Here is a 27,872-nt window from a genome sequence, read left to right on the forward strand (position 1 = left end):
ATTGTATATTTAATTAATATCAACTTTTTACAATTTTCTCTTGTGTAAAAATAGAGATATAAACGATTTAACACGTGTCTTGAAAACCGTAAAAAGTCAAATAGGGCAAAAATAAAGAGACAGACGGAGTATCCCTTAATAAGTTAATATTTATGCTACCAATTACTGTTATGTAGTAATTTTTAAAGAATGTAAGAAATACTCCGTAATTAGTTTGTTTTCAATATATAATCCCTAATTCCTAGCACTGTCAAAAACCGAACCGAACTGGTTCAAACCGATCCGAATGAGAACCGAACTGATTAAAAACCGATTTTATGAAACCGTAAACCGACCCGAATCGCATGTTAGTACACCTGAAACAGAACCGATCCGAGTAAACGTTAAACCGTTTAAGAACCGAACCAAATCTAAACCGAACCGAAAGAAAACCGAACCGAAAATGAACCAAACCGTTTCTAACTCGAAACCGTTTAAACTGGCATAAAAACCATTTACACCGAATCGTTAACAAACTGCAACCCGTTTTCACCGAACCGTTTATAAACCGAACTGATTATAAACCAAACCGATTAGAAACCGAACCATTTAACGTTAAAAAAAAACCAGCACCACCAGCCCCAACCACCCTAACCCACCCTATCGAGCTACCACTTCCCCACCAAACCAACCCTCTAACCCAAACCATAACCCACCCAGACCCCCCCCCCCCCCACACACTAACCACCACGCCTAACCACCTCCACCACACCCACACCAGACACCCCACCCCACACCACCTAGACCAGATCCCCCACCCCACCAACCCACCTTGACCAAACCAAACTTCCCGCACCCCACCCACCCTGACCAAACCTCCCCCACCCGCCCACCCACCTTGACTAAACCTCCCCTATCGAGCCGCCGCCACCCCACCTAACCAACCCCCTAACCCCAACGAAAAAAATAAAACCAAATTGAAAATTAACCAAAGCACCCAAAAATCCAAAAAAACAAAAATCAAAATCCAAAACAAAAATCCAAAATCGAACCAAAAATCGAAAAAAAAAAACCCAAAAATCGAAAAAAAACAATTTATACATTACATAGTCCAAAAATCCGAAAAACCAGGTCTACAAACTTACATTACAAAATTTATAAACTTACATTACATTTTCATAAAAAAAATAATTATAATCATAAATTTGTGAAAAATAACACTAGATCTGCAAACTGATGGTTGTTGATGTTGTTGTTGGCTAGAGGTGACGCGGCGGCTGGTTGTTGATGTTGTTGTTGAGCGGCGGCTGGTTGTTGAAGGTGACGCGTGGCTGGAGGTGATGGAGTTGTGGTGGAAAGAGGTGACGCGTGGCTAGTTGTTGCAATTGTGGTTGTTGAGAGAAGAGAGAAAGAGAAAGGGGAAAAGGAGAGATCGGTGAGGGGAAAGAGACAGGGGGAAAAGGAGAGAGAAAGAGAATGGAAGAGGCGGTGAATGAAAGAGAAGCGGAGAAAATAAGGGTCCGGATTTTGGTTTTTGGAGGGAAATTTCCCAGCATTCATATTTTGACGAAATTGTCAACCAAAAAAAAAAGGAAATCAATGTTCCACTTTGTAAAAATCAAAATTTTTAATTTTATTTGAATAACATTAAACAAACTTTTATACAATTAATTAATCACATAGCTTCAAAAAAAATTAATTACATTTCTCAAATCCCGATATAACAATATATACCTTCATAATATCAGCTTTTATATATTTTTTTAACACACACATTAACTTATTAAGTTATTTAAATTATAAAATGTGAATTTGTTAGCGTGTAAATGTCTAGCGTTGCGATTAATAAAAAAATCGAAGACCGTTTAATAATATAATGACGTCATATCTTAGAGAGTTAGAAGTACTACGGATTTGTTATATGATTATATTTATATCAGTTTAGTTGTGTCTGTAAGGTTGTAAGCAATACACTTGTAATCGTGTAAACTTATAAATGATAGAATTGACTAGTAGATTAGTACATAAATACAAATTACTTAATTAGATATGAGTCATATGACTACATGAGTGATTGACTAATATAACTATATGAGCAATTGTCAATTTAGCATAGTTGCATAACAGATTAACAGTGTACTAGACTATTCTACCCGGTAATATACTAATAGCATTTCAATATTTGATCTATTAGACTCAAGTTAAAAGTTATTCTTTTTTAATAACTTGTTAATCTAATTAAGTATTAGTAATTACTAATTAGTGACTTAAGCCTTAGGGGTAAACCAGTAAAAAATATACAAAAATATAATAATCTTATGATTCTCATCCCTTTATACTAATAAATATTTAACTATGAGAATATGAGATGGTTAGATTTTATGTATATGTATATGTATATGTATAATCGATTGAAAGAATCAATATTACCTTCTTATTCATTAATGTTTTCTTTCATTATACAAATCAAACTACTTTGTAACATCTTCATATATAACTTTATGCAAATATATAATGATAAACGAGTCTTAATTATCAGTCTTGTTGACTAATTAAGTATCAAATACCAAATTGCAAATTTTGATGTCACAACAACTCATCAAATCATGATTATGACACTATTAATTAAATGATCAAATAAGAAGCAGATAATAATCTGATAGTAAAACAATAATACATTAATGCACTAAACTTTTATAATATACTTCATAATAAACTAGTAAGATCAGTATGGCTAAACTTGAAACATAACATGATATGTATTTATAAAATTACTGAGAATTTGCATATAATATGATGTCTCAATATGAAATGATGAAGTCTCGGCTTGATATAAAACTTGTCCGAATCCAAACGACTCGATAAAAAAACCGATTTTTTGAAATAAAAAACAAACCCGAACCGTAATTTAGTAAACCTGAAATAAAACCGATCCGAATAATGTTAAATCGTAGAAGAACCGAATTCGTAAACGAACCGAACCAGTTATAAACCGAACTAAAATAAAACTGAACCAAAAAAGAACCGAACCGTTTCTAACCCAAAACCGTTTGAACCGGGATAAAAACCTTTTACACGGAACCATTAACAAACCGCAACACGTCTGCACCGAACCGTTTACTACCCGAACCGTTTACAATCCGAACCAAAATTAAACCGGGATAAAAACCGTTTACACCGAACCGTTAACAAACCGCAACCCGTCTGCACCGAACCGTTTACTACCCGGACCATTTACAACCTGAATCGAATTTAAACCGTTCAAGAATAAACCGAAACCGAATCGAACCGATAATTATTTAAACCGAACTGAAATCGACCCGTAAAACACTTAAATCAATTTCAAACCGACCCAATTTTAAATCGAACCGAAACCGAACTGTGAAACCGTTTTCACAGTACTACAAATTCCCCATTGTGCTCAAGTGTTATCTAGCTTTTCCCCACATAGACAATCAAGCCATGTGTATAATGCAGAAATTGCCCATAGGCCCATTAACGTTTACTAATTTATATTATCCCATCAATTACTTCCATCGTATTAGATTGGGTCATAAATTCATAATCGTGTCATAAATTTTTTGTACCGTTGTAGCCATTTTTCAAAGCAATCAAGTAATGTGCTACCTAATTCATTTCCCCACACACACACACGTACAAAAATTACAAAAAAAATTAAAAAAACAAAATCAACATATATATATGTAAGCCTGCCAAAATGTTTATACTAGTATCACTCTTAGCATTCTAGTTAGTTAAAAAAAAATGAGTGACTTATCTACCAAAGGAAAGGGAGAAGATGGGGTACAAGGGTGGAAGGAAGTGCTTCATAATATACTTGATACAAATGATCATGAGATGTTCATTACCAATCTTAGGCACCACATTAATCGGTGAGTTTCCTTTCATTTTTTGTTTTATTTTAATGATTACTTTATACTATCCCTTACTTTTATAAATTTTGTTATTTTCTTAAGAAAATTCTCGTTTACTATTCACTACTAGAAAATAGGTCATTTTCGACGGAATTTTCCTTCGAAATCACCCTGAATTCCGTCAGAAAACATGTTTCTGTTGGAACCAGTTGTAGGAAACCCTTTTGTAGGAAAAACGACCTTTTCCGACGGAAATTTCGTCAGAAAGACTTTTCTGACGGAAATTCCGTCGGATTTGGTTTTTCGGAAGAGGAATTTCGGCATCGGAAAAATCCGTCGGAAATTTCCAACGGATATGGTTCCGCCGGAAAATTCCGTCGGAAAATGCTTTAAAAAAAAAAAAAAAAAAAAAAAAAACGCATCCCACCCACCCCCCCCCCCCACCACGAGCCCACCCCCTGGCCCCCCTATCCCCAAACTAACCACTGACTGCCGCCCAATCACCCACCTCCACCCCGTAAACCACCAACCAACAAAAACTACAAAAAAAAAATCTCAGTAATTCAAAAAAAAAAAACCACAAAAATCACACAAAAAATCCACAAAAGAAACCAAGCAAATTACAATGAAATCAACCTATAAAAATTAAACAAAAAAATAACGAAATCAACAAAAATAAACTCAAATTAATCAACGAAATCAAACATTAACCACACAAAAACGAAATTAACCCACAATTATACAAAAAAAATAAAAATAAAAATCAAACCAAACTAATAGAAAGAAAACGAAGAAATACCTTCAATTCCACCAGAAAAACGTCAAATTTGGGCTTTAAAGATCAAATTCGACTATGAAAACTCTAGATCTAGAGTTTTCATGGTCGAATTTGACATGAAAAACCTTTAGTTGATGGTGTTTGAAATGAAAACCTCAAATTTGGCATTCGTTAATGGTACTGGTGTTCGTTCGTTGATGAAATACTCTACGGGCTAGTGGTTAGGAGATCAACAATGGGTCATTGTTGGGCATGAAATCAAGCTGGTGGCTATGCTTAAGAAACAGAGAGGAGAGTGAAAGGGGAGAAGAAATCGAAGAGGAGAGTGAAAGGGGAGAAGAAATCGAAGAGGAGAGTGAAAGAGCGGAGAAGAGAACAGGAAAGGAGAGAGTGAAACTAAGAAGAGGAGAGAGAAATGAAAGAGTAGAAGAGAAACAGGGAGGAGAGGAGAAGAGAGAGGAGGAAATAGGGTTATGCTATTTTTTTTTATAATAGTTCCGACGAAAAATCCATTGGAAATTTCTGATGGAAAAAATCCGTGTAAACTTTCCGACGGAATTAAAATCCGTCGAAAATAACTTATTTTCCGATGGATTTTTAATTCCGATGAAATATTTGAATTCGTCGGAAAATTTAATTCCGTTGGAAATTTCGGTTTTTCCGACGGAAGTACGTCCCTGTCGGAAATCGACTGTTTTCTAGTAGTAATTGTTCATAAGAAATAATATACGACATAGTATTTTGTATTATTGAGTATTTTCTTATATAACATAACTAAAAGTAGAAATATTAAATTAAAATGAACATTAATTACCGATTCACGCGCGATTTTGGCATCACGCATTCCCAAATTAATATCAATTTAGGAAGTATTTTAAATGCTTATCTAACGTCCCAGAGCGTTCGTTAGCAAGATCCATATAATATTTACATAGTTTTGATTACTATGAAACTAAAGATATAAATTAAATTAAACGTGTGTGATAATATTGTGTATATTATAAATGGAAGTAATTAATTTTTAAATTGAAAAGTATTTTGCTATATAAAGTACAAAGTACGTCTAAGGCCTCATTCAATTCACCTTAAAAAATAATATTCGGTAAAAATAATTTTATTTCAGTAAAAATAAGTTCTGCTCAACAAAAATAAGTTCACTTCAGTAAAAATAATTTCAGTTCAGTAAAAATCAGTAACTTTAAAGAAGAAATATAACAAAAAATCAGTAAAAATAATTTCAGTTCAATAAAAATAATTTCGGTTCAGTAAAAATAATTTAAGTTTAGCAAAAATAATTTCAGTACAGTAAAAATAATTTCATTTCGGCAAAAACTAAGGTGAAGTGAACGGGGCCTAACTAGTTGTACAATGCAATTTATATCAATAACATAATACTAAAACAGACACCAAGAATAACACGTGTCACTTCCTGGTGCTATTTTTTCCCTCCAAAACTCCCCCTTCTTTTTTTTAACAAAAATCTTTATTTTTAGAATATATGTATAATACAATTATAGTAATATATTATTTAATTTTATATACTATCTTTATAATAATTGTATTCCTTTTTATTTCGTGTTCAATTTACTTAAATAGTTAAACAAGATTTTGAGATCTTTTAATTAAGGGAGAATAAACTATAATTTAGAAGGTTGATATATGGTGGAGAGTATAAAATAACGGAGCCAAAAATACAATATTAACATCTATACTACCCTGTCAAAAAAAATATAAAATAAAACATTTCTATTCATGGCTTTGATTTGAAATCTTATGAAATAATAATAATTAAGTTATTTTTCTGTTAAATATTTCTGTAATAATTTTATCAACTTATAACTTTTTTTCCTTCAAAAAGTCTATTAATTATTACTAAAACAGGTTATGCTCACATCGATAATTTTGGACATATGTCGCTATCATTAAAAAAAAATTCCGCCAATACAATAAATGATATCAGCTTTAAGATTTTTTTTTTTTTTTTTTTTTTGTAATTATTCTATTTAGCTTATTTTTTGGAAGTACATTGTATAGTTTATTTTTTTAATCAAATTAATTCATTAATAAAAAGTCATACAAAATATAGTTTTATTGGGAATAACATGCATCATTAATGTAATATAATGTATACTATTTTTAAATATTTGCAACTACTAATCAAAACTAATTTTTTTTTCTCAATTGCAGTTTTAATAATTTTTGCCTTATCATTTCATCTTTCTTATACGCATTGCATTTGTTTATTCTATACGAGTTGCTTCATTTTTATATTATATTATAAATTAATAATGGAAAAAATGATTATTACTACTGTGCATCGCACGGGCACTAATCTAGTGGATTACTAAAGTGATACTATGTTATCTGTAGTATTTTAACCAGCTAAATTTGATTTAATGGTAAGAATTATACCTACTAAGCTTGAGATTGAGAGTCCAATTATAACAATGAGCATTTTAAAGGCCTACTTAGGATCTCTTGACAATCTCCTCCACTCTCAATTTGTCTAAGTTAGCTAACTTGGAGTAGAGTGACTCGGTATGTCTAAGTTCACTACAAGGATCAAGAGTCTTTTTGAGTGAGGATCTGCAATCCTTTTTCGCTCATGTGCCTATGCCTTTTGTGCCATCCTCAACAATTGAGTTGCATTGCACAAAATTAATTGATTGTTTGAGGGAAGAAGATAGAGAGAAAAATGAATTGGACAAAGAATTGAAACTAGAATAAAAGATCAAATTGGATGTCATTAATTGTTGTAAATGGGTTAAGCCGTCACACCTACCGAACACAAGGTATTTATCAATGTCTTTATATAGTGGGTTAGTTACCCTTTTGTCCCAATTAATTATCCCCTAATTATTTTCGTCTGTCATAAATTAATTGTCACACTCCTCTTTATGATATAGACCTGCTAATACTTTATTACTTCATTCTATCTTCCAAGGATCAAAAGTTAAGATCTCACGTCCCCTTTCACTCAATTAAACTATTTCACCCTTATTACTTTTCGATTTAATATATTAAATAAGCAAACAACATCCATTTTAATTATTATCACCTAAAACTTTATGCAAACCATCCTACAATGATTAGATTGGGATGAGTGGACGGAGGGGGAGCATTTTTGTATTTCCATGTTTTTCTCTTTTATTTGTAAACTGTTTGATTGCTCGATGATAATAATTTTAATGAATAATGGAAATACATCATGTATATAGGGTTGCAGTCGAAATACCGAAAGTTGAACTTAAATTTGAACATTTATCAGTAGAAGGTGATGTATTTATTGGAGGTAGAGCTCTGCCCACTTTACTTTCTGCAACTACAAACTTTGTGGAGGTAAATAATTTATAACTTTTTTCTCCATTTTACAGCCGATTATAGCTTCAACTTTCATGGTTTCAATATATATATATATATTTTTAATAGTTATAAAAAAAAAATAAATAGAATTTCAATCCACAATTTTGACCATTAATACTTTCTTTCTCTCCAAATAAAAATTTATTTATCTTTTACATACCTATTTTATGAAGATTTAGAAAAATGAGGTATTATAGTTCGTTTGATTAAAGGTGAAAAACATTAAGGTTTAGTTAATTAATAAAAGGTGAATTATAAAACGTATGTCATAAAATATCATCTATAACTAAGCTAGGTTTTTGTGTGCAACCATTATGTATAAAAATGTTATAATCAACTCCACTTACAACACTTTATGTTTTAAAATACTATCTTTGACCATATTGTCGTCGCTGATACGAAATCTCATAATTGACTACTCCACGTGCATGTCATGTAACATTACATGAACTAAATTAATTAAAAGGTAGTTAATCAATATAACATTTTTATATAAGAAAATTTCTCATAAAACTCGATTTTGTAAGATTATTTCAGTCAAAATTTTCTTCATAATGTTGGAATATTTGCCTCATATTATTAGTGGTTAGTTAACTCCTAATATATAGAAATATGCCCTTCTTAAGAGTAGTGGGTTTAGTGGGTTAATGTTAGCATGATCTAATGATTATTTTCCTTACTTTTAGCTTAGTTTTGCACTATATATGTTGTTATGTAGTACGTTTTTCAATAGATTGAATACAAGTTTATAATATTATTTCTCCTCTCTCTATTTATTATAACTTCAACATATAAAACAAGAATGTGATGTTTGGTTGATTAAATGTGACTATAAATTAATAGGGTTTGGTAGAGAACAATGTAAAAAAATTATGAATAAAGTGAGTGGTATGTATAGAAAGCTGTAAATTTTGTAGGATAAGAGAACGATGATATAATAAAGGAGATAAATCAAAAATAAAATTAAGCAATATGTTGAGAACAAACACTTATGAAACAACCTAGATTACAAACTCTAAGATCATTATTTTTAAAGGAATACTATTTAATAGCTACATAAAATTGTGACCACTATATTACTTTTGATCTACACCTTTTATTTTAAAGATGGTTATCTTATCCATTCATTTATTTGACCATGATTTTTTTTAACCCAAGGAACTTATAACTATTCTCAACGAAAAGCCTTTCAACTAGTCGGTCTAACCTTCCTAACTTGGCACACACATGACATCAAGCCATCAACCAAGTCAGCCAACTACAAGCATTAGGTCCCGCAGTCGACACTACAAAAAATAGACATTTAGCAACAGACCAAATCCGTTGCTAGATTGTACTTTTCTATCGCTAAATATAGGTAGCGACAGATTTTAAAACGGAATTACTCCGTTGGAAAAACTATTGTCGCTAAATGAGACTAGCGACGTTGTATTTGTTTTCCGTTGTTGAACTTAGCAATGGATTTTTATTTTCGTCGCTGGTTTTAGAAACGAATTATTTTTATCTGTCGTTGGTATTAGCAACGGAAAAAAAAAAATTTGTCTCTAAATTTAGCAACGGAAAAAAATATTGTCGCTCATATCAGCAACGGAAAAAAATAATAATAAAGAAAGTCCGTCTCTAAATTTAGAAACGGAATTAAAAAAAATCCGTCGCTCATATTAGCAACGGAAAAAAAATCCGTATCTAATTTAGCAAAGAAAAAAAAATCCGTCTCTAAATTTAGCAACTGAAAAAAAAAGCCGTTTAAAATTTAGAGACGGAATTTCAATTATGTTTCTAATCTAGAGAGGGATTTTTTAATTTCATCTCTAATTTAGAAAGGGATTTTTTAATTTCGTTTCTAAATTAATTTAGAGACGGATTTTTTAATTCCGTTTCTAAATTAATTTAAAGACGGATTTTTTAATTCTGTCCCTAATTTTGTCGCTAGAATTCCGTTTCTATATGTACATTTTTTTGTAGTGCGATGAGGGTAAGGTGGAAACGATAGCCTGCTCTCATTCATGATTTCGACCCTTCTTATCCTCTCTTGGATGAAGCAACCATATAACTGACGATATGTATTGAGTAGCGAGATCAATTACACTAGCCCTGGCATGCCTTAGGCTTCCTCTGCCACTGCACCCCCCTTAGTCGAGTCTTAAATCACTTTGGTAAAGGAGTTATCCAAGTGAATCCGAACTTTGATAAGATTCTAATGTGAAATTTCTACAATGTCATTCTTTAGAAAAGGCACCACAATTTACTGATGTTGCGAAATCTGATTGGCCTATATTTAGTATTTTATTTTCATTTTGAATTATTTTTAATGTCCATAATGTATTAAAATTGTATTTTTTTTTATGTATTCTTTTTAATACATGTATTTTTAATAAGAAATACATAATTATAAATAATGAAAATCTATTTTTATAATATTAATTAATTTTTAAAATAATAATTATAATTAAATATCACAAAATTAAAATTGTTCATCATTGTCGCGTTCATATTGTTCATCATTGTTCATCAATGTTCATCAAGCATGACATAGATTAGCCCCCCATTTCCAATATCAATATTAGTTGTTGATAAATTCGCAAATCCGGACTAAAATCGGGATAAAAATTCGTAAACAAATTGTGTTTTTGCATTTGATTTTTTGCAATTTTTGATAGGTCTATACAAAACTATCCGATAATCAGATTCGCAACCGATCCAAACTTTTGGATATCCGATCTAAAAAAGTGGATATGGAATGAGGATTTGGATATTGATTTTAAAAATTTCGGATATCCGATATCCGAAATATAAAGCCCAAAATAGTGAAACATATATAAAATTTTAAAACTGTTCATATAAAACTGGCCTTGTATTATTAACTTATTATAATATTCTTAATATATTTGATGATAATATTTATTGCAAAAGGACTACTATTTTGTTAAAATATGTTGTACAAGTTAACGATAAAAAAGCGGTAAAATTAGTGAAATTTAGAAAGTAATCATAAACAACTTTACTTAGTATTGGATAATGGATATCCGAAGCATCCGATTCGAAAATTTTGGATATCCAATATCAATATCCTCCAAGTATTCGAATATCTGATCCGTGAATAGGCCTAGTTTTTTATTTTAGGTTTTTGTTCATAAAAAAATCTCAATAACAATCTCATTTATAAGTATTTGCAAAGGAAGAATTCCGCTTTGAATGGTTCAAAAATATGATTTATGTGGTCTCAAATTGGGCAATTTTTTCAAAGAACAAGGAGTATCAAGTTTGTAGAAGAGGAAGTGGTCGCATTTTTTTTATGTTCGCAACCCCTGTTTGATCTGATAAATGTAATTAAGTTTTCTCAAATTTTTACTGGATCAGGTAATGACTTAAACTATGTTTGGTAATGACCGAACTATATAAAGGTAATTAGCTAACCACAAATAAACGGATTACAAAAATCGCAGATCTCGATTCTGGATCAAACAAGTTTGCGGAAAAAAAATGAACTCTAAATTGCAGAGCTCACCCTCGTTATCCATTGATTGTTGAACAATTGAAAGATTTGTGTTTTAGATCATCATAATACACGCTCCTAAGGCTATTTTCATCCTCAAAACTATTTAACAACTTGATTTTTACATAAATCAAAATCATCAATCAAACTCTAAAACGAAATTTGTATACAAATCATGGAAGCAGATTCGAAACCCAACAAATTCGATCTTTGGATGGAACTTTTTGGTCTGAGTTCCGAATAGATTATACAAGATTTTTGGGTGGTTAATTAAGGTCATGAATGAAGAACAATGATGAATTTTTTATTTTCTAAATTTTAATTATAATTTAATTTTTGAAAATAATTTTAAAAAGATAAAAATAGATTTTAAAATACTATAATCACGTATTATTTAAAAAATACATGTATTTACAATTATACATACATGTATAGTACATTAAGGCTTTTAAAAATGAATCAAAAATTGATCAATCATAACATGACACATCATCATGTTATGGTGCCTATTTTTTGAAAAATGACACAATAGACCTCCCATTCTAATGACTTTCTTTAAGAAAAATTAATGTTAACAAAAATTGCTCTCCATTGATGTACATAATAAATGCTTCTCCATTGACGAATAGTAATACCAATATTTACAGGTGGTTTTGATGAGAAATTGGAATTTAATTTCCATACACATAATACTTTGCATATAACGTTAGGTCGTTAGGAGTTCGATTAAATCAATTATAATCAAATAGCATCTGATAAATTCATTGTAGCATTCAATCACAAAAAGGAAGAAAGGTGTAGAGGAGATGATGCGCGACCTCCAAATAACTTCCACCTCTATAAAAAATAATCCTCCAAATAACTTCCATCATTATTTTTCCTAATAACACACATACTAGCCCAAAAAACTACCTATTTTATTATATTATCCAATAAATTTCTTTTTAGGATCCACAATATTACAAGGAATTCATATTATTGTTGCATATTTTTTTCAAACTTTTTCAGCACAACGCTTGAAAACTCATCATTAATTTATGTACACTTCATTTTTTTTTAAAAATATAATATCGCCACCATAATTTCCACTATTTTTCTTTTAAAAAATTCTTCCAATTTTTTTTTTTATATTTTATAAAATCATTTAATAAATACCCTATTATTAATTCAATAATCATCAAAACAAAAAAATATATATATACATCATGTTTTCTATGCGACTAGCTACAATGTGTGGCTACTTGCAAAAGAACAAAGCTACCCCATAACACTAACAAATATTTTTAAAAATCATTGAACAACTACCTTATTATTAATTCAATAATCATCAACCAAAAAAAAATATACAACATGTTTTTTTGTGCGACAAGCCACCAATGTGACTGCTTGCAAAAGAACAAAGTAGTCCTCATAACACTAATTGGGTAACCCCCTATAACTCTGAAAGTGTAACCCTTATAACACTAACGAGGTAACCTCTGTAACGTTGAACGGGTAACCCCTATAACACTGACAAAAATAACTTCCATAATAGTTTATTACACAATATGGCAAGCCACATATAAGAGTTACTATATCAAAATCAACCTCCCAAATTTGAAATATAATTGTGTTATTAGACTTTTTTAAATATCTTTCTGTAAAATATATATCTCGTGTATTTTGCACGGGTACACTCTAGTAAAGTTTTAATTTTAGAGTATTATGAGGATTCGAGTCTATAGAGAAGAAGGGGGTATTGCAATTGTTGGTTTTGAAAAAGAGAAACCCACATATTTACTATGTAATTAAAAAAAAAAGTTTTAAATCAACTTAAGAAATGACATGAAATTTATACTAACAAATGTACGACCAAGATATAATAATTGCAATGGCTACAAAAATATTGTAGTCATTGCAAAATTGTCTTATTTAAAAAACAAATTAAATGTGATATAATATATATCTTGAAGTAAACAAGTCAATCACAGCAAAGTATATGATTTGACCTAAAAAATCCTCTCCTCTCTCCTCCTTCCTCTCTCCAAAACCCTAGCCTCCATTGTTGAATTTTGAAGGGACTTTCATCGGATTTAACCGGTGGAAAGCCTCAATCCTTGTTTCTGTAAAGTTTTTTTAGGTTTATAATAATGCTTCCTCCTTTTGGGAGGAATTTTTCTCCCTCGAAAGAAAGGGTTTCCGATCTCTTTCTAAAGACAAGGGTTTTTCGACCTCCTTCAAATTAAAGACAAGGTTTATCTCCTCTTTTCGGGAGAGAATTTTCTTATTTTTAAATCAATGATATTAGATCTAATGGATTATTGTGAAATTATTTCGTTGATGAAAAAGTTATCAAGTTTTCGAATACAGACATATGAATCAGAAGGAAAACACCCTCACGGCTACAAAGGATCGTTAGATTGTCTCTCCAACAAGGCTACATTTTCTAGCGATATAAGCGGGAGATGTTCCGCAATGCAAGATCTACTCGACGATCGTAGTTTTTGTGAGGGAAAATTTTATTTGATTCAATATCTTATGTACTTGTTAACGTCGGATCTCTATTGTAGATGTCGTATGACTTTTAATTAATGAAATATTTTTGCTATTTAAAAAAAAATATATCTTGAAGTGTATTTTTTTATTTTTTTTTGGACAGGAATTTTATTTAAATTGATAGGTTTCTAATGGAAGTAAAGATATTCATGTTAATAAAAATTTGTGCAATTTTTATAATTTTAGCCAATTTTGAATTTTTGTTGATGGCAGGCAATTCTGAAGAAGGTAATACGATTGCCCCCTTCTCAAAAGCAAAAACTCAAGATCCTCGACGATGTCAACGGCATTATTAGACCCTCTCGGTATAAATCTATCATATACTTCGTACTTTGACTCTTTCAAATCAAAGAGTATCATGTAGTCACACTTCTCATTCGTCGTCTCTTCTCCTTCCTATTGTGTTATTCTAAAAAGTGTATAGTACGTGCGTGCTTAATTTCGTTGAAGTGCAATTTTCTAATAGTTTGACTTACATTTTTGTAAACACACATCTTAATCGAAAAAATATATTTAATCTTATATTAGTTTAAATTATACTCATAACAATTTTTTATTAGGAAAATATACATTGTGACTATCCTAATAAGATTTTATGTAATATTTGGTTTATTATACTAATAATAGCATATAGATAAAAATTTTATATCCATATTGTAAAAGTCAAATTGTAATAATAAAAATTAAGGAAAAGTTAAATTAAACAAGTAACATGAGAGTGAGGGATAGCTCAAGTTGTTAGAGCTCCCCTCTCGATTTCAAGAGATGTTGGGATCGATTCTCATCACTTGTCCTTGTGGCTCTCTAAAAAAAAAAAATTAAACAAGTAACATTAATGGATTAGAATTTATCTTAGACGTCTATATATTGATGCAATTGTTTATTTGATGTGCACATTGTTAGGATGACATTACTCTTGGGGCCTCCAAGTTCAGGAAAAACAACATTTCTTTTAGCTCTTGCAGGAATGCTTGATCAAAGTTATTTAAAGGTGATTTAATCTTATTCCATTGATGCTAATTGGGTTGAATAGTGATAATAATACTTATAAGAACCAACAATAATATATACAAAATATAGTACTTTCTCCGTTGTTTTAAATAAATCACTTTCTAAAAAATGAAGTTTCAAATTAAGTTAGTGCATCATTTTCCTTTTTAATTAATAAAGTCTCTCTATCACTCTCCTATCACACGGGTCTAGTTTTCTTTCTCTCTATATCTCTCATCTCAAAAAATTGCTTAGAAGTCCATAACTTTTGAAGTGATGCAAGTTACATCATGCAACTAAAAAGAAATGGAGGAAGTACATATAAATCACGGTATCATGTCCCTTTTTTTTTTAAAAAAATATGTACTAGATGTTTGGACGTATGTTTCCTAATGGTTTTATTATTTCTCTTCTTTCCTTTTCTATAATTGATGTGGAATAGGTAACTGGAAAAATAACGTATTGTGGCCATGAACTAAATGAATTTGTTCCTAAGAAGACTTGTGCATATGTTAGTCAAAGGGATCTTCACCACGGATTGATGACAGTAAGAGAGACGTTAGACTTTTCCGGACAATGCTTAGGAGTAGGAACTATATATAAGCTTATGGAAAAACTACTCTTCAAGCTCGATCCTAAGATTGAAGCATTGATGAAAGGCGTGGCTACCAAAGGCCATGAAGCATCCCTTGTGACTGAATATTTGCTCAAGGTCGGTGATGATCTTTTTAGTTGATCATTAACATATATATTAGCTTTTTATAAACAGGTTTAACATTGAAATAATTAGATTTGACAGGTACTTAGCTTGGATAATTGTGCTGATACCATTGTGGGTGATAATATGAGAAGAGGTATTTCGGGTGGTGAAAAGAAGCGTCTTACAATTGGTAATAAATTCAATGTAAAGAGAAATAGAAATCTTCAAATATGTAACTTACTTCAACAATATGACCTTATGTATAATTTTTGGTTATTAATGTAGGTGAAATGTTAGCAGGACCTGCAAAAGTGTTGTTAATGGATGAAATATCAACTGGATTAGATAGCTCAACAGCTTTTCGGATATGCAAGTATATAAGTGAAATGGTTAACATTATGGACATGACAGTAGTCATCTCTTTGTTGCAACCTAGTCCTGAATTATTTGAACTTTTTGATGATATTATTCTCCTCTCAGATGGTCAAATAGTCTATCAAGGACCGCGTCACCATGTCCTTGATTTCTTTGAATATGTTGGCTTCAAATGCCCAGAAAGGAAAGGAGTGGCAGATTTTCTTCAAGAAGTTACATCTAAAAAAGACCAACAACAATACTGGTCTAAGGATCAACCATATAGATACATTCCAGTTTCCGAACTAGTTGAAGCTTTCCAATCTTTCCATGTTGGGAAAGAGTTATCATCAAGTCTTAAGATACTATACCAAAGATCTAATAATCACCCTTTAGCCTTGGTAAAAGAAAAGTATGGTATCTCAAACAAAGAGCTAATTAAGGCATGTTTTTCAAGGGAATGGTTGCTAATGAAGCGAAATGTAATCCTCTACATCTTTAAAAATGTCCAGGTTATGATTATGGCTTTGGCTACGATGAGTGCATTCTTTAGGACCAAAATGCACCACGAAACTGTGGCTGATGGTGAGAAATATTTAGGAGTTATATTTTTCAGTCTCACAAATGTAGTGTTGAATGGAATGGCAGAATGTACTTTTACAATTTTGGGACTTCCGGCGTTTTATAAACAAAGAGATTTATTGTTTTACCCTGCATGGCCTTATGGGCTACCTGTTTGGATTCTTAGTATCCCTGCTTCCTTCATCGAATCCGGATTATGGACTATTCTTACATATTATACCATTGGTTATGCTCCGGCTCCCACTAGGTAAGTCCTTGTTATATGAGTTGTGTTCATCAAATTATGCGTCAGAAAACTTATTTGAAATTATGCGCGTTATTTTCCTCTTTGTTTTGTGAACAATCTCATTGATACTTGTATGAAAATTATGATTTGTTATCAGGTTTTTCTGCCAATGGCTTGCTTTCTTTTGTATCCATCAAATGGCGTTATCAATCTTTAGATTTCTTAGTGCTTTGGGGAGAACACTAGTAATTGCTAACACAATTGGCATGATTGTATTGATACTTGCTTTCGTCCTTAGTGGTTTTATCATTGCAAAAGGTATGTTTTGAACTTACTGATTGATAGCTAATAAAATAAAATAAAATATTCTATTTTTAAGTCCTTATTTTGATGTTAATAAGGTTTTGATCAATTTATTTCTCATAAATTATGGATATTTCCACACATATAGGGGATGTTGGTCGATGGATGATATGGGCTTACTACCTTTCACCTATGATGTATGGACAACAAGCTTTAGTCATTAACGAATTTCTTGACAACAGATGGAGTAATGTAAGTTCGTGATCTACTCTCCCACCTATACTTCCCTCTTCTAGCAATTTATGTCGAATAATGTTTCAGTTGCTAATTATGTTTGTATTGTTATAGCCTAATACAGATCCTAGGATTATTGAAACAACTATTGGTAATGTCATTCTTGCATCAAGAGGCCTTTCGAATCATCAATATTGGTTTTGGATAAGTATTGGAGCATTGCTTGGATTTACTCTTATCAACAACATTTTATACATCCTATCATTAACATTCTTAAATCTTACGTGATTAATGTCTTCTGTTTTTTTCATTTGGCTTTAAAATCACAAATTATTTGACAATATTATTTGTGCTATTTGATTTTCCAGCTTTTAGTGATTCAAAAGCCTTAGTTGAAGATGTAGATAAAGGCCAAAAGAAAAATGATGAGGAACTTCAAAGCACAAATTCCGTCGTATCAAGTCATTCATCTACATGTACGAATCCTACAGTGGAGACCACGACCAAAGGAATGTATTTGCCATTCCAGCCACTTTCGTTATCATTCCACCACATCAATTATTACGTGGATGCGCCAACAGTAAATCTCTAATCTTCTAAACATTTACTTTTGTGGCTAATAATTATTCATTGTGTAGTCATTACAAGAATCGAGCCAAATACTAATGGTCAAAATCCATCGGTAAATATGTCAAAAACCATCGATATCACATTCACCGATGGTTAACCAATTTTAATAAACTTGTATATGAGGCTGCCCACACTATTAGAAAACAGGCCATTTTCGACGGAAAAATTCTGTCGGAATCACCCTGAATTCCGTCGGAAAACCCGTTTTCGACGGAATTTCCGTCGAAACCGGTTGTCGGAGAACCTTTTGTAGGAAAAAAAGACATTATCCGGCAGAAATTCCGTCAGAAACACCTTTCCGAAGGAAATTCCATCGGAAGAGGAATTCCGGCACCGGAAAAGTCCGTCGGAAATTTTCGACGGACACAAATCCGCCGGAAAATTTTGACGGGAGTTTCGTCGGAAGCTGATTTAATGAAATTAAAAAAAAAACACGCGCTCCACCACCAGCACGGCGTATCACCACCACCAACCCCTAACTAACCCTAACCCCAACATTAGACCACCACCGCCACTACCCCCCACATCAGACCACCACCACTCCACCACCCCCTAACTAACCCTAACCCTAAGCCCAGATCACCCGGCGCCATTCACCACCACTGAACCATATAACCAGTCCCACCTAACACAAACCCTCACCGAACCTTAACCAAAACCCCACCAAACCCATACCCAGATCCACCCACCTAAAACACCCTAACCCAAACCCCACCAAACGTCCAAACCCATACCCAGATCCACCCACCCACCTAAAACATCCAAACCCTAACCCAAACCCTTGACCCCATTAGACGCCCAAAACCCACCTAAACCAGATTCTGGGCCACCACCACACCACCCAGACCACCCCCACCCAGAATAAAAAAACGAAAAAAATTCATAAAAAAAAGATGAGATGATGAGAGGATGAGAGGAAAATTGAACAAATCTAATATACAAAGTACAAAAAAATTAAATATACAAATAAAAAAAAAGATCTATTATACAAATTGAACAAAAACAGATCTACTATACAAATTGAATAATACAAAAGCAGAAAAATCAAAATTCGAAAAAAAAGCGAAAAAACAGAAACTAGACCTACAAATCTAAAATCAAAATCAGAAAAAAAAAAAAAAAAGAAAAAAGAAAACTAAAAAATTCAAAAAAATGTTCTTCAAATTCCGGTTGCTCGGTTCTGGATCTCAATTTCTCAAAAATTCCGGTGAAGCTCTGCCCGCATGTTGGTGGAGAACAGTTGTTGGTGGTTGTTGCTGATAATAGTTTCACTGGTAGTGGTTAGAAGATGAAAGAGTAGAGAAAAAAGAGAAGGAGAAGAGAGAAAAAAAGAAAAGATGAAAAAGAACGAGAAACAAAGAGAAGAGGAGAGAGAAGGAGAACGAAAGGAAAGGAGAGGAGAGAGAAGAGGAAAGACAGAGAAGAAGAGGAAGAGAAGAGGAGAGGAGATGAAAGAGAAAGAGAAGAAGAAAGGGGAAAGAAGAGGCGGAATGAATGAAGCGAGGGAGGGTTTAGCTGATTTAGGGTTTGGTATGGTTTGGTTTTTTTTTTAAAATTAGATTCAGAGGGAAATTCCGTCGGAAATTTATTGTTCCAATGGAAAAATCCGTCGGAATTTCTGATTTTTCCGACGAAAATACGTGTCCGTTGGAAATCGGCCTATTTCTAGTAGTGCCAGTTAATCTTCTTAATTGCTGAACTTTGTTAATCTTTGATGCCATGTCAAAATTTGGAGTTCGAGCATGCCAAGTCAGTAGGAGAGTTGGGAATATAACTAGAGCTGTCAATTCGGGTAAACAGGTCGGGTTTGGGTCGGGTAAGTATGGTTCAGGTCAACTCGGATTGGGTCATTTTGGGTTAATGTCATAACTTATACGGGTCGGGTTTGGGTTGGGTCATGCTTGAGTCGGGTAACGTCAGGTCATACATCTTTTCGGGTTTGGGTCGGGTTTAGGTCGGGTTAATAACAGGTCAGGTTACATTCGGGTCGGGTGAATAATAGGTCGAGTTTAATTCGGGTTTTCACGGGTTAGGGTCATTTTCAGGTTCGAGTCGGGTTCGGTTCAAGTCAATAATTTGCGGGTTATAATCAGGTCAGGTCATTCTCGGGTTTGAGTCGGGTTCAGTTCAAGTCAATAATTTGCGGGTTGTAATCAGGTCGGGTCATTTCCAACTCGAGTCATCAGGTCATTCCCGGGTTCAAGTCGAGTTCGGTTCAAGTCGATTATTTGTGTGTTACAATCAAGTTGGGTCATGTTCGGGTTCAAGTCGGGTTTGGTTCAAGTCAAAAAATTGCAGGTTATAATTAGGTCGGATCATTTCCAAGTCAAGTCATGTTCGGATTCGGGTCTCAAATATTGGGTTAATCTGGGTATCAGGTTGATTTCAGTTCGGGTACATTTTTTGAGTCGGTTTGTTAACAGTTCATGTAATGACATTCACGTTTACTCATTATCAATTACTTCATTTATTGTAAGAGAAATAATTTCAGATAAGTTTAAATTCGACGTAATAAGTTCTAATAAGTTTAGATAAGATAGGTTTAGTTTAGATTTTTAGATGATAAGTTCAAACCCTATTCTAATCTATTCGCATCGATTCCACTCATTTAGGGATAACAATTTCAGATAAGTTCATAATTCGAGATGACATGTTTAGATAAAATACAATAAGTTCATATAAATTCGGATAAAATAGGTTTAGTTTAGATAAGTTAAAATACAACAATTTTTTTTCTAAACTTATTTTATTTGAAATTATCTAAACTTGTTTATTTTTTATAAGTTCATATCTGAGTTCACTTTTTTTTAATGGCATTTTTTTTAAACATTTAAATGGCATTATTCAAAACATTTAAATAAGATTAAATAGGCAAAATAATAAAATTAGGCAAATAAAAGACCAATAAAAGCCTTTTAACAACTCTTGTTCGGGTCACTACTTTCTCGAGTCCAAACAAGTCAATTCATGATCAGGTACAGGTAAATTATTTGGGTCAAATTATCATCGGGTCATTGTCATATACTCATGCTCGCATTCATCATTATCATGTTCAATTCAATCATTATCCGAAATTATTATTTTTTTTAGCTTTTTTTTATTTGAAATTAATTTTTTTTTTTTTTATAAAATATAAGATAAAACAAACAAGCCTAAGGTCAAATAGTATTTGTAAACCGTAATTGACTACATTAATGCACATGCACCTACAAAGTAGTAGTATTCGTAAACCATAATTGTTTAATTGAAATATAGAATGAACTTGCACCTAAAAAGTAGTAGTATTCATAAATCGTAATTACTAAATTTAAATAAAGAATGCAAATGCATCCAAAAAGTAGTGGTATTCATAAATTTTTATAGGTTTTTTTGAGACATATAAATTGTAATACATTTGATAATAAAGAATTTTATTGAAAATATTTGAATAAGCTTAGATAGGAAAATAACTCATAGAATTAGGGAAAAAAAAAAGATATGACGTAATCCTAAATTGCTAGTTATTTGGAGAAAAATGTAATACTTTAATACTTTATGACTTAATTAGCTAACAAAATAAAATAAAATAAAAAATAAAAAAAAAGAAGAGTGATAAGGGGAGCATTATTGGAGTCATTATCACGTTCAATTCAATCATCAGTGATTCACTCTCAATCTCAAATTCTCACTCCCATATTCTACCTTCATTAGAGTCTAGTACTAAAATTCTCAGTCGCAAATCTCGCCATTGCCGCCATTAGAGTCTAGCTTTCCTAATATTCTAAAATTCAGAGATCCACCCATGGCTATAATTCACCACTGCTCGGCCTCTCCCAGACTCACACAATCCCACTCTCAATCTCAAATTCTCACTCCAATATTGTACCTTCAACAAGGCGTCAAGGAGTGAGTAATCGGTCCAATTTTCAGGTTTGAATTTTAACACCTAAATTTGGGGATGATGCTTCTTTCTTTTGTTGGATCAACTTGGTCTCCCTACATCCAAGACAAAATACTTTGATCAATATTAACATAGAGTAGTTTTAGCCTTACGAAGTTTCGACATAACGAGTAGCTTAGAATATATATAACGTATATCTTTATTTCAGTATCTAATATACAATAATAAAGATGTATAAAATAACAAGTCGAGTTGATTTCAGGTCAGGTCAATAACAAATCGGGTTGAATTTGAGTCGGGTCAATAACAAGTCGGGTTGATTTCGGGTCGGGTTAGTGACAGATCGGGTTGAAGTTCGGGTCGGGTTAGTAATAGGTCGGGTTAAATTCGGGTCGGGTTAGTAATATGTCGGGTTAAATTCGGGTCAGGTTAGGAATAAGTCAGGTTGAATTCCAGTCGGGTTAAATTCGGGTTTTGACAGGTTAAAACGGGTTTGGGTCAATTTCGATTCAAGTCGGATTCGGTTCAAGTCAAAATTATACGGTTTATATTCGGGTCGGGTCATCTCCAACTCGGTTCATGTTCGGGTTCGGGTCTCAAATACTCGGGTTAACTCGGGTCTAGGGTTGGTTTCAGGTCGGGTCATATTGGGTTCGGGTCATCATTTTTCCAATTTAGACGGATCGGTTAATAATCGGGTTCGAATCGGTATTTCGGATCAGGTCAGCTTTTGACAGCTTAAAGTATAATGCTACACGTAGGCAAAATGTTATTAAACGGCGCTGCTTATAATCACCTTAGTCGTTATTTAGTGGGGCTGTTACTTTACGGCTGAAGATGAATATTAGCTATGCATTTATTGTTGGTAGGTGGTAGTTTATAGACCATTCAAAGTTAGGTCTTTGACTCTTATTTCTTCCCAACCAAGTCTGATACTTTAGCACTTCAAGCAAAATTTCCCCTTCGTTAATTTCCCCTTCGTTGTCTTCATTATTTTCCCAAATCATATTCTCCCATTCTGAATTGTGTGTTCAAAATTAGTGAAATATGTTGCAAAAATGAATTCAGAGTTTTGGAGGGGTGTTTTCAAACTTGAGTTAGACAAAGGAGACAGAAAGATTATGGTGGAGTTTTTCAAACCCTAGTCTGTCGTTAACAAACGGTTGTTAAATGGCGTGAACTCCAACCGGCAATCCGTGCTCTTATGTGGATGCTCAGTCAAGGGTTGTTGTCCAACTCATGAGACGGATTTTACAATGGTATCCTCAACTTAATAGGATGAAATACCGAAACTGCCCTTAGATTGACAAAGTTTAGCAATAAACAAGATTAACTTGGATTTTCCGCTTATATATTTTTTTCAGAAACTTGTTACTGATTTAAATTGATTTCTATTGTTTTAACTTTCTAGTCATCATGGTTACGAGAATTTTTTAGCTTTCAAGAGGAAAAGTTGTACAATTGTGAATTGTGATAGCCTTAATAGCTGCTTTAATTCTTTGGTATATATGGTAAAAGCAGTAATGAAAAAAAATGTGATGAAATGATTTCATGTGAAAAAAGGTCATTAAAATTTAAAATTCTTCACTCCAGGAAATGAAAGGTCAAGGTTATGATGAAAGGTATCGACTGCAACTATTACAAGATGTGAGTGGTGCTTTTCGCCCTGGAGTATTAACCGCGCTATTGGGCATAACTGGTGCCGGAAAAACAACACTATTAGATGTGTTGGCCGGAAAAAAGACTAGTGGGTATATTGAAGATAGCATCACTGTATCAGGTTATCCTAAGAATCAAGAGACATTTGCAAGGATATGTGGTTATTGTGAACAAAACGACATCCATTCACCATGTATAACTGTTTATGAATCTCTTGTATTCTCTGCTTGGCTCCGTCTTTCTTCAAATATCGACGTAAATACACGAATGGTTTGTTTCATGCTGTATTTAATTTTGCCCAAGACTATTAGATTTAATTTCATTTTTGATGTAATTACATTAATATTATTTTTATTGTGAATCGATAGATGTTTATCGAAGAAGTAATGAGATTAGTTGAGCTTGAACCATTAAAGGATGCTATTGTTGGCCTTACGAGGATAAGTGGGCTTTCAGCTGAACAAAGAAAGAGATTAACTATTGCAGTAGAGCTAGTTGCAAATCCATCGATTATGTTTATGGATGAGCCAACATCCGGACTTGATGCAAGAGCTGCTGCTATTGTCATGCGTACTATGAGAAATGTTGTAAACAATGGTAGAACTGTTGTATGTACAATTCATCAGCCGAGCATAGTTATATTTGAGGCTTTTGACGAGGTATGTAAACTTTAACAAGTTTTTCTCAAGTACAACATTATGTCATGTTCTCTTAGCTTTACTTGATTTTTTTTTTTTTAATTTTTTTGGGAAAAGCTTTATTTGATTTTTAATTAATTGAATTATTTTTTTACAGCTTTAATCAAAAAATGGAAAAGAATAATCCCTCCTGTTACTTCTTCTCAAAATAATCCCACCTTTAAATATTATATAAACAATTCCACCTATATGCTCCATCTTTTCAAAACAGTCTTATTTACCTATAACCTGTTTAACAGTTTCTTTTTTTTTTTTCAAATTTTTTGTTTTAAAAAACAACATAACCACCACCTTCAATGGACACCACCCACACAAGTGAAGTAACTGAGTAACTCTCGTAGCTCCCCTGAGTTAATCACTATCACAAAGCTTTCATTACCATTATCATGACGTCTTGCTGCAAAAACCAGTCCGCCATGGCAGTACTTCACAGGTCTTAGAAAAGACACACAACTACCTCCATTACAACTACCTCTAAATCTTTCCACCCCCACTATCTCTCTCCTTCTTCCCCATCAGTTCACTTCATTTATTCCTCCAATCGTCGCAATTTACAAACACTTTTTTCTATGAATTCATCAGTTCAATTGAAAATTCCGAATTAAATCACTCAGAAATCACAGGTGCAACAATTTGACTCGGAAAATTGATCCGAATTTGTTGAAAATTAAGGATCCTAATGTTCCGCCGTCGTCTCGTCGTTGAATTTGAAGTTCAGTTTGAATGACCAAGCTTTCTTACGTTAATTCAATTACTACAGCGGTAGTAATTATTTCTGCTTCCAACTTTATACAGTGGGAATGCGTATGATTGGCGCCGGTGAACGAGAATGGGGTAAGCCGGTGAGGCTAGTTCAGGTGGGGAATAGAGAAGAAAGGGAGAGGGCTGATTTTTTTTTTTTTTTTTTTTTAAATTTTTTTTGGTTTTAATATTAATTATTAAAAAAACCAATCAAATATTGACACGTAGCATAAGACCCCCTATAACTGGTCACCAACTTAAGTAACAGGTTAAAGGACTGTTTTGAGAATATGAGGGTTAAAGGTGGGATTATTCTTTTTAATTTTTCCATTTAAATTAATATTTGCAGTTTACTAAGAATAATATTGAATGGGACTTATTTTAGTGAATATCTCATCTTCATACAAATCAAGACTTGTACAATTTTTTTTAAAACGAATAAAACAGGGTCTAACTAGTAAACATGAGAGTGAAAGATAGCTCAAGTACTTGAGTTTTCTTTCCGATTCTAGGAGATCCTAGGATCGATTCTCATCTTCCGCCCTTGTGGTTCTCTAACACCCAAAAAAAAAAAATAAGTAACTAGTAAATATTAAGTTCCAAATAATTATGCAGTTCATTACTGTTTTGCACTTTACAGCTTCTATTGATAAAGAGAGGAGGGCGTCTCATATATGCCGGGCCCCTTGGTGACCACTCCTCAAAGCTTATTGAATATTTTGAGGTAGGTGATAGATTTTTGATGGAAAAAAAAAATAATTTGCAACATCTTGACTAGTTCATTATTGTTTACTTTTGTTCATAAGTAACAAAATTTTTAGTCACTTTTAGTGAATCAAAACACTTATATGGTCTCATATATTGAAGGCCATTCCCGGAGTTCCAAAAATTAAGGATAGTTACAATCCTGCTACATGGATGCTTGACATTACAAGTACTCAAGTAGAGTCTCAAATGGGTTTGGATTTCGCCGAAATTTATGTCAACTCTCAACTTTATCGGTATGTGATTAATTAGTATTCCGTATTAACTTAGAAATACATAGCATAATCACGTGATGGTCTGTGCAATCAACATTTTATTTCATTTATTAGTTTCACTTTTAGCATTTTATATATTGTCCTTTTGCTGTATTTATCATTTTTTTTTTTTTTTGTGTAACTTAAGTAATTAATTACTCGTATATATGTTCTTGGAATGCATTTTTGGTAGGAGAAATCAAGAAATAATTAGAGAGCTAAATAATCCTTCGCCAAATAATGAGGATCTTCAATTCCCAACCAAATACTCGCAGCCATTCAGTGTTCAACTTAAAGCATGTTTTTGGAAACAATACAAATCGTATTGGAAGAATCCACCTTACAATGCTGTTCGATTCTTCACCACAACACTTATTGGTGCTCTACTTGGCGTTATATTCTGGAACAAGGGAAGTAAATTGTAAGTACAGGTTATAATGCTTTATAATTAGGATAATATTAATTTGATCATTGCTATGCTTAATCACCTTTTTTTTTTTTTTAACAACTATGCTCAATCACTTAAACAAAAATTATACATGAAAAAATGTTAATTGCATTTTGAATAAAATATTAAGGAAGTTGTTAATTATCGATCTAGTGTTATTGTGGTTAGTCCTATCGTATGTTTTTTGTTTCTACGTTTTCATCATCATGTACTCCCTGTGTCGCGGTTTGATTTTGTACACTATTCACATACTTCACTATAACTAATGTAATAAAAAAGTGATGTGAAAATTTGTTAGAGGAGACTTATTGTTGGCATAAAATCATCTTATTGTGAGTATAAATTTTAAAATAAAACCACTTTATATCACTATAAAATCATCTAGTATATATGTGGGTTGGGCCCTTGGGCCAAGGGGAGAATTTGTGAGGTGTGCTTAAAACGTTTGATTATCGCACATAGGTTTACCCTGCCTTAATCCAATAATCAGCTATAACTTAACCTACTAATAAGGCCTTAATTTATCAATCATATGCATCATGCATGTAACATGCATCAAATATCGTCTATCAATGGATGGAGTAATTTTCATTATAATCAAACTTTTCATAGACTTGTTAGTTTATGTTTCATACGTTTTCATAAGCCAAATGAAATATAGTGCCCATACAATTGCAATTGTGAAACTGTCTCTATCTCTTATGAATTAGTGAATCAATATTTCACTATATAATCTTTGTATTTGTTAGATATTTAATATTTTCTAGATCAATTTATCAACTAGTTTAAAAATTTGTCAACAGAGCCAAACAACAAGATTTGATGAACTTGTTTGAGATAATGTTCTCTACAATACTTTTCCTCGGAGGGACTAGCGCTTTGAATGTTCAAGCTGTGGTTGCAAGTGAGAGAGCAATATTTTACCGTGAGAAAGCAGCTAGAATGTACTCAGCTTTACCTTTCACATTGGCTCAGGTACATACTTCTTATATCTCAATAGTGTATAATGCAATGAGTGCCCGAGTATTGGTCACATTCTAAATTAAATGAGTTTAAAGTTGATCATATTTTTTATGTGAATTTTAGTCCTAAAACTAAAACACACAAGGATATGAATCAAGCTTAATTCTATACATGAAAATCCACCTAAAATTAAACAAGAAACCAGATTAATTAACTAAGAATCCACCTAATTAATCAACCTAAACGAATGTTTTAACTAAAACAAGCAAAACAGCAATTGAAATCCATCAATTAAAACTCAAGTGTTAAAACTCAAAATAATGCAATAATAATCTGATTATTTCGTGTGATAATAATTAATAAACCTATTTATATACTATACTCTCTTAGGAAGATTAGGACAAGTCCCTAATTCAATC

At 32.4% G+C, this 27,872-nt stretch overlaps 1 protein-coding gene across 1 annotated transcript in view; it reads left to right on the forward strand.

Annotated features, from left to right (window-relative positions):
• The first annotated feature begins 3,246 nt into the window (after positions 1 to 3,246).
• LOC110729359 (ABC transporter G family member 39-like) overlaps positions 3,247 to 27,872 on the forward strand; it is a 33,359-nt gene continuing 8,733 nt past the window's right edge. Inside the window, exons 1-17 of the mRNA XM_021909090.1 lie at positions 3,247 to 3,872; positions 7,851 to 7,971; positions 14,240 to 14,331; positions 14,930 to 15,017; positions 15,459 to 15,728; positions 15,816 to 15,906; positions 16,002 to 16,899; positions 17,036 to 17,196; positions 17,330 to 17,437; positions 17,540 to 17,695; positions 17,784 to 17,995; positions 23,519 to 23,854; positions 23,953 to 24,243; positions 25,664 to 25,747; positions 25,891 to 26,024; positions 26,236 to 26,463; positions 27,294 to 27,465. Of these exons, the coding sequence (XP_021764782.1) occupies positions 3,745 to 3,872; positions 7,851 to 7,971; positions 14,240 to 14,331; positions 14,930 to 15,017; positions 15,459 to 15,728; positions 15,816 to 15,906; positions 16,002 to 16,899; positions 17,036 to 17,196; positions 17,330 to 17,437; positions 17,540 to 17,695; positions 17,784 to 17,995; positions 23,519 to 23,854; positions 23,953 to 24,243; positions 25,664 to 25,747; positions 25,891 to 26,024; positions 26,236 to 26,463; positions 27,294 to 27,465 (3,570 nt within the window). The 5' untranslated portion in view covers positions 3,247 to 3,744. The remainder of the gene's footprint in view (positions 3,873 to 7,850; positions 7,972 to 14,239; positions 14,332 to 14,929; positions 15,018 to 15,458; positions 15,729 to 15,815; positions 15,907 to 16,001; positions 16,900 to 17,035; positions 17,197 to 17,329; positions 17,438 to 17,539; positions 17,696 to 17,783; positions 17,996 to 23,518; positions 23,855 to 23,952; positions 24,244 to 25,663; positions 25,748 to 25,890; positions 26,025 to 26,235; positions 26,464 to 27,293; positions 27,466 to 27,872) is intronic.

The sequence above is a fragment of the Chenopodium quinoa genome, unplaced genomic scaffold (genome assembly GCF_001683475.1).
Source record: "Chenopodium quinoa cultivar QQ74 unplaced genomic scaffold, ASM168347v1, whole genome shotgun sequence".
In the NCBI taxonomy this organism is placed as follows: Eukaryota; Viridiplantae; Streptophyta; class Magnoliopsida; order Caryophyllales; family Amaranthaceae; genus Chenopodium; species Chenopodium quinoa.